Source organism: Lepidochelys kempii, chromosome 2 (genome assembly GCF_965140285.1).
Source record: "Lepidochelys kempii isolate rLepKem1 chromosome 2, rLepKem1.hap1, whole genome shotgun sequence".
NCBI lineage: Eukaryota > Metazoa > Chordata > Testudines > Cheloniidae > Lepidochelys > Lepidochelys kempii.
In genome coordinates, this window is record NC_136381.1 from 162,893,471 (window position 1) to 162,905,713 (window position 12,243).

The following is a 12,243-nucleotide window of genomic DNA, read 5'->3' on the forward strand; positions in this document are numbered from 1 at the left end:
TAATACCATGGGATTATTCTGAGATCATTTAATATGGTATTAAAGCATCTTGTGACTGATTGTCTTCTCACTTGCCCCATAACTCTACTGACATCCAGAAAGTTACTTGTCATTTACACTAGCAAGAGAGCTGCAGCTGGCTCAATTCCTTTCAATTAAAGCACTAGAAATGCCAAGCGAGATTGGCCAAATGTCAAAAATGGTTAGACTGAGGTACAGGGAAATTGAATGACTTGCCCAACATGCCACTGGGAATTAGAGCAGAGCAAGAAGTAGAACCGAACATTCCTGGCTCCCTGCTGCGTTCTAAGCACTTTACAGCTCCTACATTAAAACACTGGCTGGCTCACTACAAAAGCAATTTTCCCTCTCTTGGTATTGACACTTCCTCATCAATTACTGGGGGTGGACCACATCCACCCTGATTGAATTGGCTCTGTCAACACTGGTTCTCCACTTGTAAGGTAACTCCCTTCTCTTCATGTGTCTGTATATTTATGCCTGCACCTGTAATTTTCACTCCATGCATCTGAAGAAGTGGGTTTTTTACCCACAAAAGCTTATGCCCAAATAAATCTGTTAGTCTTTAAGGTGCCACCTGACTCCTCGTTGTTTTTATGACCTTGTTAATACACCAATATGGATGGCAAGTAAACTGGCGTCAAAGAGAAATCCCAAGTTCCTAATTAGAAGTTAAACACATAGGTGCGAGGAGTTAACCTCAATATAATGAGAAACGGAGATGAAATACTGGCCCTCAGCCCCAATCAACAAATCCTTTGTTTTGTTTATATTAATTGACACACAGTCACAGACCATCCAAAACAATGCATCAGGCAATGTGAGGTTCATGTAACCCAAAAGGGTCAGAAAACAAACATAGTTCTTAACGTCATCAAAGCAAAAGTGATCATTAGCAATTCAATCAGAGTCCCATGAGGTACTAAATGCAGTACAAATAATAAATGATCTATAGTTAGGAATCAGAGCTTCAAAATTTGCTGACTCGATACAGAACAAAGCTGTATTCATATTACTATTTTCTATTATATGAATTATAAGAAAGCTCTATAGAATTGTATATCATTTGCTGAAAGGGGGGGAAAAAGAGAGTGGTCATATTTGTCCAGATCACCTTCGTTGGGAAGAGGCTCTGGAAGTGGAAAATGTAATCCTGATTGGGTCCTTTGGACACTACAGCAATATAATGTACTGTTCAATATTTTATGTTTCAGTAGTATCCATAGGTCCCAGTTGGATTGACTCTGTACACACACAGATACAAAGACATGGTCCTTTGCCACAAAGATCTTAAAATCTAAAAGTCTGATGATAATCCTGTGCTTTCATCTCCATTTGTTTCTAGTCCAGCATGCATGAACACACGCTTGAGAACTCTTTGGTGACATAGGGGGCACAGACGTTCAAATTAAAGGAAAGAATAAGGATTATTGTTCACAAAGACAAATAATTTGGCAATCTGTATAACATTTCATTGCATTAGGTTCACCAGTTTCAGAACACAAATGGCTAGAGGTCCAACACTAAGGTATCAGATTCTAAGGAGCTGACAGAAAGCTTGAAGCCAGTAGATTTGGCTTCAGTAATGATATAAAAATGATATAAAACAATGCAGGAGAGGTTCAATGAAATCCTATGCAAAACCAAACTGTCCAAAGGAGCTAAAAATTGGCAAAAAGCCTAACATCAATTAGCCTAACTATAAAATAATATTAATGGTAACCTTTCCTTAAAGAATGAGGAGTACTTATGGCACATTAGAGACTAACAAATTTATTTGAGCATAAGCTTTCGTGGGCTAAAACCCACTTCATCAGATGCATGCAGTAGAAAATACAGTAGGAAGAGATATTTATACACACAGAGAACATGAAAAAAATGGGTGTTGCCATACCAACTATAATGAGAATTATCAGTTAAGGTGAGCTATTATGAGCAGAAGAAAAAAACCTCTTGTCGTGATAATCAGGATGGCCCATTTCCAACAGTGGACAAGAAGGTCTGAGTAACAGTAGGGGGAAAAATAAACATGGGGAAATAGTTTTACTTTGTGTAATAACCCATCCACTCTCAGTCTTTATTCAAGCCTAATTTAATGATGTCCACTTTGCAAATTAATTCCAATTCAGCAGTTTCTCGTTGGAGTCTGTTTTTGAAGTTTTTTTGTTGTAGTATTGAGACTCTCACAGATCTTGGGAGACAGGCCAGTCCTTGCTTACAGACAGCCCCCCAACCTGAAGCAAATACTCACCAGCAACCACACACCACACAACAAAAAAACTAACCCAGGAACTTATCATTGCAACAAAGCCCGTTGCCAACTGTGTCCACATATTTATTCAGGGGACACCATCAAAGGGCCTAATTACATCAGCCACACTATCAGAGGCTCTTTCACCTGCACATCTACCAATGTGACATATGCCATCATGTGCCAGCAATGCCCCTCTGCCAGGTACATTGGCCAAACCGGGCAGTCTCTACGTGAAAGAATAAATGGACACAAATCAGATGTCAAGAATGGTAACATTCAAAAACCAGTCAGAGAACACTTCAATCTCCCTGGTCAATCTCCCAGACCTAAAAGTCGCAATACTCCAACAAAAAAACTTCAAAAACAGACTCCAACGAGAAACTGCTGAATTGGAAGCGGCACAGGTTCCTTAGCAGGTTGCTTGACACAACACTAAAATTCCCTTCCACTTGTAACACAGCATTCCCGTATTAACATCCATCTCAGGAATATGTAACAAAAGCTTTTTCCATTATAAACCTCATGTAGAACTAGAATTTCCATTATGTAGAACAGATTTTATGAAGCAATAAATATTCTGGAACCCAATGACCTAATTTTTCATGTACTTGCCTAACACAGTCAACTAAAATTCTGAATTTGTCCAAAATGTTCACAGGGATTTTGGGCGCCCCGCTTGGGATGGAGGCCAATTTTCAGAGCATACATGCTCAGCAGTTTCAGGAAAAACAACCCCAACGAAGCGATTTCCAGTTGGGCAATCAAAATTGAGATATTCAAAATCACTAATCACTTTTGAAAATCTTGGCCTCTGTACTCTGAATGTTTCTACACAACTGCAGTCATCTAAGCATTCCTGGAGTGCTGTAAGATTGATAATAAACAAGCAAAATAAACTGTTACTAAACATATATATAATCATTTGCTATTTTATCATAGTAAATATTACGTAATGATGTGTACATATCCCTTGAGTGCTATCAGAGTGATATTCACAGATTCACAGATTCCAAGGCCAGAAGGAACCATTGTGCTCATCTAGTCTGACCTCCTGTATAACACAGGCCACAGAACTTCCCCAGAATAACTACTACAGCAGGGATCGGCAACCTTTGGCACACAGCCCACTAGGGTAAGTGCCCTGGCGGGCCAGGCCGCTTTGTTTACCTGCCGCGTCCGCAGGTTCAGCACGGGACAAGAGTTGCGCTAGCCACCACTTCCCGCAGCCCCCATTGGCCTGGGACGGCAAACTGCGGCCAGTAGGAGCTGCGATCGGCCGAACCTGCGGATGCGGCAGGTAAACATTGAAAGAGACGGGGTCCAGTGGAAAAATATATGTGATCATGTAATTATGACTGTATTATAATGCACATGAACAAGGAGGGGAGCAAATTAAGGTTGCATAGGCAACCTTAATTCTGACATTTCCTAACTTTTGAGTGCTTGACTTTGCAACCTTAATTATGTTGTTTTAAAGTAGGTTTTATGTGTGCAATTTCCTAGGTTTTTAAAAAACAAAATGAAAGAAAAAACAAAACATAACAAACTAACCCCAAAATACCATCCTGTGGCATCATATTTACACCCACATGGACCATAAGCAGGCTTGAAGGAAACTTTCAATCCAGTACACAGACCTCTGCCACTGGAGCTAACAGAGTAACGGACAGCAATAGTAGGTTGCCATCCAGTGTGGAGCAGCACTAGAGGGAGATGAGACACTTTACCAGTAGGCCTCACAGATATTTCCTGACAGCAGAGGAATATTGAGACTCAGGAACTGGGGGTTCCATTCCATGCTTTGGAGAGGACTGTGCCCTAATGGGAAAAGACTCTTCTGCCCATTTCCCCCAAATGTAGCTCCTTCTGCCCCATCCCCTCCAATCCATCCTTGTCTCAGTCTTGTCTCCTTCATACGCTTGGCTCCTGGTCCAAGACCCATTTTCTTTATCTAGCCAGCACAATTTTCCACACCTCATGCTTACTCATCCGAGACACAGTCGTCTTACCCAGCAAGTCCTAGTCTCATCCCTCCAAACCCACCATTGTCCCAGCCCATGTCCACCCAACTCCCAGGCCCAGGCTCCTGTTTCCACTCTCCCCTACCGCCAGCTCCTTGTCCTCAGTCTCTGTGTCCAACCAGCCCCAGTTCCCCACTTCCCATCTTCTCATCCAATTTTTCCTTTTCTCTTACCCTGGCCTCCAGTCATTCCCTTCTTCACTGGCTGCCAGTTCCAACCTCACTCCCAGGCTCCTTGTCCAATTTCAGTGCCTCCCTCCCTCAGCTCCTTGTCCCACTCTTTGCCCAACTTGACCCAGTTCTCCTCCCAGATAACAGTTCCTTCTCAGATCAGTTTCCCCTGCCCACAGGTTTTCATGCCCAGTCCCTCCCCAGGCTCCTCATCCAATTTCAATCTCCAACCCCCAACCAACAACTCAGTCTATCCCTCCCCTTCCTGTTTCCTTCACCAGCTCCCAGTTGCAGTCTCTTTGTCCATCGAGTTGCAGATCCCCCACCCCCAGCTCCCAGTCACAATCGGCCCCAGCTACTAGTCTGTTTTCCTGCCCAGCCAGTTCCAGTCTCCCCTCACCCCAACTCCCAGTTCCAATTTCCCTATCCTTTCCCTGCTAGCCTTCAGTCCCCACTGCATTAGAATCCCACAGTATCTTCCTCCATGCTGCCTGGGCCAACCAAGGGTCATTGAGAGCACAGAAGAAACAGGCTCCCTGCTCTCAGTTCAGGGGCCCAGGTCTGGATCCAGCACAGCCTGCAGCAGTCCAAACTTACAAATGCAGAGGAAGCAGTGCTCATCCCTGGAGTGGAGTATGCTCAGTGTGGATGGAATCTTCAGGAATTTAGCTGTTCAAGTCTAAGAAGTCTCTACTAAGCATGTGTGAACTGAGGTTTTTTATAAAGTTTATAACTTTGTCAAATTTACTGCATGGGGTGCTAAAACGTCTCAAAGAAAAATCACCAGAGTTTTTTATATTGGCAAAACAACATATTCTTCCTAACCTCATTCTCAGAAACAGCTGAATCATTCTGACAGAATTTTCCAAAAAAATTCAGCCTGAGGCAGACACCCGGCACAGAAAAATTCAGCCAAAATGGTTACAGCTTGGCAAAATTATAAGCAACTGAAAATAGGGTCTTCTAATGGGAAGTGTCAGGTAATCTTAATCATGGGGGGAGTTAGCTACCAGCTGTGCCTATAATATATTTACTAAAGCTTAGTCACACTTGCTGCACAATGATCTATGTTAATTTATAAAATGGATAGTATGCAAAGGGAACTGATTAGCTGCTGAAGGGTTGGACTATGCAGGCATCTGCTACAATTGCACATTCAGTGAAGGAAAACTGAAGTAATTTCAAGAAATGGGGTAGGAAGGCAGAGGCACAGTCATGTGACCAATAGCATTAAAATAGATCATAAGTAATCTCCTGGTTGTGACTGAGTTTGTCTCCTTTCCTATAGTTCTGTTATCTGTATTTTGAAGAGGTTATGCTAGTTAAGAATTTGGCTGTAAGTATAATCCCATACCCCAGAATGACAGGTTCCCAACAGATGCTTTTAATTTCATTAACTATTCAATCCTTGATCCCCTGCCAAAACCACCAGGAAGCTCTGAAACATCATAGTTAACACAGGATTAGTCATGGAAGACCAGTACGGAGTAAATGGGCTGGAACAGAGTATTAACGCTGATGCACTGTACAGTAAGAGACAGGTACAACAACCACTAAAAGTCAGCAAACTTTAGAATTGAGAGCAATGAAAAGGAAATTGCCTACAGCCTAAAGACAGCTTCCGAAATTTGTGACCTACTGACAATGGAGCCATTTAAAGAAAATGAATTTCTGAAAGCTAACATGGGCCATCTTAAAAATAGATTTGATATTAAAAATGATGAATTTATTCTTCTCCTTTAGAAAAGTAGGTTTTCACAAACTTGTTTAAGAACAGTTGTGTGAAATACAGGCACAAACGTTTACTATATCTATTAGCTGAACTCTAAAATCGCACCTATCGGACATGTATACTTCATTTCAAAAGCCGTTGCCTGCAGGTTCTCATGAAGCACTTAATTCTACCCTGAGAGCCACGCACATAACTCTGACTTCAGCAAAGTTACGCTTGTGTGTCAAGTGCAAAATTTAGCCTCAGAATTTAAACTGAGCATTTAGCAGAGACAACTGTAGTACACTTGAAAGTAAGAAATTATATATTGTTCAAACGACATTCACTGTTGTGAAGAGAAAAAAAGAACCGAAGAAGCAATTAAGGTCACTAGTCAGAGAATTTATCCCTTAGTACCCAAGAAGCCTGATTTATGAAGTAACAATTTATATTTTCTTCCATTTAAATTAACCTGTGGACAACAGAGGAAGAGATGAAGAAAAGAGATGGACTGTCTTTTTCCAACAATATCCTTTTGACTCAAGGTGGGATATTTTAGGTTGAAATACATTTAACTGATTAAACTACCTCCTAAAGCGGTATGAATTTGTCCTTGGCTCTCTGCTATGGATATGCACCATTCTGTTTGCCTATGGGTAGCCATGCTGATGTCAATGCAGAGCTGATTTTACCAGTTTTGGGCAGGCCTCTCAAAACAAATTTTTGCTCCCTCCCACTCCCCTTTCTCTAAATCATAAATAATTCCTATCCAACATGAACATACTACTGTGCACAATGACAGCCATAGGATTCTGGGAAGATCAGTGAGAGAATCTGGTAGGGTTTCCTCCAATTAAACCAATACAGTGTATGTACAATAGGCTGTGTGGGAAATCTTTGTGTCATCACTAACCCTTTACTCCAGGTAAAACAGAGCCAGCTGTTTGTGCTGATGTCTATGCAAAATTACCAATATATCGAAAAAAGTTTCAGGAAAAAATTCTCAAAATAGGCCAGGGCCTGGGTGCCACCAGACCCCCAGCTACTAAAAGATTGTGTGTGTGCACTCAGGTAAATGTTACCACTTACGGTACTCCAGAAGACTGGAAAAGGGCAAATATAGTGCCAATCTATAAAAAGGGAAATAAGGACAACCCAGGGAATTACAGACCAGTCAACTTAATTTCTGTACCCAGAAAGATAATGGAGCAAATAATTAAGCAATCAATTTGCAAACATCTAGAAGAGAATAAGGTGATAAATAACAGTCTGCATGGATTTGTCAAGAACAAATCCTGTCAAACCAACCTGATAGAAAAAAAAAAAGAAAGCTTTCTTTAACTTCTGAGGATAGGACAAGAAGCAATGGGCTTAAATTGCAGCAAGGGAGGTTTAGGTTGGACATTAGGAAAAAATTCCTATCAGGGTGGTTAAGCAGTGGAATAAAGGACCTAGGGAGGTTGTGGAATCCCCATCATTGGAGATTTTTAAGAGCAGGTTATACAAACACCTGTCAGGAATGGTCTAGATAGTATTTTGTCCTGCCATGAGTGCAGGGGACTCGACTAGATGACCTCTCAAGGTCCATTCCAGTCCTATGATTCTATGATTACACACATTACCTAACAATAATGACCTCATTGATGAATAGGTTGATATATCTCCATTTTACGTGAAGGGATAGCAAGGCAGAAGGGTTCATTTCACCTTGATTTTCAATGATGATGAGCATCCTCAATCCCGTTTACTTTAGAGGCAGATATGGATGCTGAACATCTCTAAAAATCAGACTATAAATAGGGCCCTACCAAATTCACAGCTATGAAAAACGCATCTCGGACCGTGAAATCTGGTCTCCCCCTGTGAAATCTGGTCTTTTGGATGCTTTTACCTATGTTATACAGATTTAATGGGGGAGACCAGCGTTTCTCAATTTGGGTGTGCTGACTCAGAAGGGAGTGGCAGGGGGGTCACAACGCTATTTTAGGGGGGTTGCGGTATTGCCACCCTTACTTCTGCGCCGCCTTCAGAGCTGGGCGGCTGGAGGATGGCTGCTGTTGGCTGGGTGTCTAGCTATGAAGGCAGCACCTCACCACCAGCAGCGCAGAAGGGTGGCAATACCACACCGTGCCATCCTTACTTCTGTGCTGCAGCTGGCTCTGCCTTCAGAGCTGGGCTCCCGGCCAGCAGCCCTTGCTCTCCAGCTGCACAGCTCTTAAGGCAGCACACAAAGGTAGCAGTACCTCAAACCCCTGAGCCTACAATAACCTTGCAACACCCCACACACAACACTCCTTTTTAGGTCAGGACCCCTACAATTACAACACTGAAATTTCAGATTTAAATAGCTGAAATCATGAAATGTATTATTTTTAAAATCCTGTGACCATGAAATTGACCAAAATGGACTGTGAATTTGGTATGGCCCTAACTATAAATGATTTCTATTTCTGTGTGCAAAGCAAGTAGGGTTTGGCCTATTTTAAATCTGATTATTGCTATCCTATTTCCCCTTTCAGGAGCACAAATCAGTGCCCTTAGGGACTCTGATGTAACTGATTCTTCAGCTTTTTAAAACTTAGAGTTTGGCTAGGGGCACTGTCCAAAGCCATATTCTGATTAGCTAGATGAACCATTTTGATGACATCTCACACATGCATTGAGGGACAAATCCAGGTGTCTAAGGGGAGGGAAGGGAGCCTTTCATCAGGCCACACAGCAGCTGCAGAGCTCTTCCAAAGAGGCTGCCCTAGCCCACTGACTGAAGTAGGCTCTGTGCTGGGAGTATGAGAGAAAGGTGGGAAGGAAGGGAGGTACTACACAACAGCAACAGATCCCCTGACTCAACCATTCCTTCAGTCTGCTCCCTCCTCCCCACTACTGCTATATATATGCTACTAAATAGGAGCTATGCTCCATGCATGGGATACATGTCTCTCATATGGACCTCTGCAGTCACTGCACCAGTTCCACAGCTATCAAGGCAGAGGCAGGATTTGTGCCGAATTCCCAACTGTGCCTTGTTCCCCTCCTTGAAAATAAAAACACTATCCTTAATGTTAAATTCAAATATAAGAGAGCTGTAGATGGTGCAGGTAAAGACAGGCAGCTAGGAGAGGGCAGGCCACAGTAGGATCACATCATAATTTTACACTCTCCTCGCCTTGGCCCAAAGTGTCAAGTTGACCTTTCAGAAGCAGTTTGCGCATATCCAGCCACTTTAAACTCACTTCCTGTTGGAACCACTAAACTGGGAGCTGTTCAATAGACTGAATTTTGTTTTTACAGCACACGATGGGATAAAAGTGGCTGCTGAACCATAAACTACTGATGGAAGTGCAACTGAACCTTTAGGGATATAAAGGAGGAGGAAAGGTCCAAACAGCATAAGGAATTTTAAAAGGAGAAAGGAAAGTGGAAAAAAAATGAAAATATATTCAAAAGAGCAGGGAAAGTGTGTTTATAACTTTTTCCCCAACTATTTTCTCTCATTCTTGTACTATTAACCATTTCCCCAAAACACACCTTAACTAGGCAATAACAGCCTGCTCAGGCACATCCTGTTGTGGCTTCCAGCTATATTAAAGAGGGTACAGGTAACAGATTAGGGATCATTTTAAAAACAGTGCTATTTTTCATTATTGGAATTTTTAAATCTTTCATCTACAAAAATGTTGTTGGTCAAAGTTTGCTGCAAGAGAGCAGAGGAAGGTCACTACAGAGCGCTCAACAGATACACAAACACACAGGTTATAAATATGCCGAATTCAATGCAGATGTAAGCGGGTGAACTTCCAATGAATTCAAAGGCTTGCCAGCAGTGAATGTAGCCCAACGCTTGTAGAACTGTCTACATGCCATGAAGGATATCTTCGGAAATGTGAGTAGTTCAATATACAATGGCTTTGCTGCTATGGAGTTCTAATTTAATGTTTCTCCGTCAATAGTAGATGACCAGCTACTTTTGGCTTGTTAACAAGTCTTTACAATAACTTTGACCTTCCCAGTTTAGTAAAGGCATTGGAGTCTCCTGTGGTTGAACTTGGTTGTTTCTTGGTTTGTAGGTTTTGATATAGACTCATCCTTGGGGATGATCTGGCCTTTGAAGAACAGGCTTATTATGGCAATACAACAAATTAGATATTGTTCAGTGTTTTTATTGTTATGATTCTTCACAGTGTTCATAAAAGTGTACTTCAACAGACATTTCAAAGACCAAAAAATAGGCCCACGGTAAGGGAAAATTATTTAGTCCCTTTGAAAGCCATGCATCTGAATGTTAACAAAAAAAGTGACTATACAGTAGGGGGAAACAAATTATATATCTGTTTGTGAAATGTAGTATTATAAAGATGTTCTTGATAAGCAGATCTCATACATTCATAAAATAATTAAGTGATCATTCTGAAATGTCATCCAGAAATGAAAAACCTGGACTCTGTCATTCTATCCGTTCCTTACCTAAGTTTCCGTATATAGGTGTTTTGTTCTTAGGATATACTGAAAAATAAAATTACAGAAGACTATGGATGGTGAAATGGATTGATAATCCATTACCAATTCCCTTCTCTGCCATGTGCTTCCTGTGTGACCATGTGCAAGTCACTTGGGGTAAGTCTTCACTGAAGAGTTAGCCCGGGCTATTACTCAGATGTTATCCCTATCTCCCCACCCATCCTCACACAAAATCCCTCACCCACATTAACTGATGCTTTAAACCGAAGCTAACTAGGAAGGCTGGGTGTGGGTTAGAGCTTGAATTCCACTTTCACTCAGGCTCATAACCTATCCACTATGCCGTGAGGATTCAGGCTAAATCACTGGAGTGCTGACAATCTTCCAATGCCTTCCTACAACCCCCCCAACAACCCAGAAAGACAGACAAGTTCTCCCACACTTCACTTGGAAAGAATCATAGAGCAGATCAGCTTACCATAGCTCTAAAGAACCATGGGATATGCCCCCAAAAGTCCTAGCAACATACACAGGGGTGCATAGTATTTGTGAGGACACAGCAACTTGGGCAGGGCTTTGCAGTGTGGTTGCTCACATCCAGATTAGGCCAGTCTAGATGCTGATCAGCCAGGCTAACTCTCCAGTGAAGACATATCCTTAATCTTGCTGAGCCTCAGTTCCCTATCTGAAAAATGGGGATGATAGCACTCCCCTACTTCACAGGGATGTTGTGAGGATACATTAAAAAGACTGCAGGCGCTCAGATACCATGCTGATGGGGACCATATAAATCCCTAAAATGGATAATAGGGTAAAGAGCCATATCCATCTAAGTACTTTTTTCATATTCAATCCATGATACCAGTAGCTGAAAGTTATTACCAAACAACAGCTTTAAGGTGGCCTCTATTTAAAATAAGTTGATGATCTCTAACCAGTTTCACTACTTGGAAGTCTTAGGAGAGAAACCAGCAACTGAACAGGCATGGGGACTCAAGTTATTTGCTGATACTTAGAGGTGAGCTCACCAGATTAGACACACATTTGTGAGGCAACCTAGGAAATTTTGAATTTGTCTTCTCTTCCTGTTCTGTGGTGAGGTAAGGTTCGTCAATCTACAGGCTCTCAATACCACATCTTTTGTGCACATGAAAAGAATTTAAAATTGAAAAAGAACAAAAATAATTTAATCTCCTCCTGGTCTGTCTGTGGTGCAGGAAGCCTCTTCATCCATCTCTGTCAAAAGCAGCAAGGCAGAACCCTGTACTTGGTGTTCAAGAAAGCGCTAGCAGGGAGACCTGGCTTCTACACTAGCAGATGCTTCAAAAGGACAATGTCTAGGCTCCAGGGTATGGCAAGACACCCAACCAGCTGAAATCTGCAACATGCAGGACATACTAGGTGGGAGGGAAGTATGCTGTTGCTTTTCAAGGGAACAATAAAACATGCTCAGCACTGCATCCTTCTGAGCCTACCTGAGGTAATGTACCCTGTGCCAGGGCTCTAATATTATATATGTGACTTGCCACTTTCCTTTCACCCCTCTGTGAAACTGCATCGGAGAAGGGTAAGATTTCACCTGCAATGGGGAGCATAAATATGTGATGAAGC

At 42.0% G+C, this 12,243-nt stretch overlaps 1 protein-coding gene across 3 annotated transcripts in view; it reads right to left on the bottom strand.

Moving 5' to 3' along the window:
• The window catches only part of RPRD1A (regulation of nuclear pre-mRNA domain containing 1A), a 68,044-nt gene that overhangs the window by 5,839 nt on the left and 49,962 nt on the right, over positions 1-12,243 (bottom strand). Inside the window, exon 8 of one of the 3 annotated variants that reach the window (XM_073332686.2) lies at positions 3,107-3,139. The exons of the other annotated variants lie outside the window; for them this stretch is intronic. Coding sequence (XP_073188787.1) covers positions 3,122-3,139 — 18 coding nt within the window. The 3' untranslated portion in view covers positions 3,107-3,121. Of the gene's footprint in view, positions 1-3,106; positions 3,140-12,243 lie in introns of those variants that run through there. 3 annotated transcript variants of the gene reach the window in all.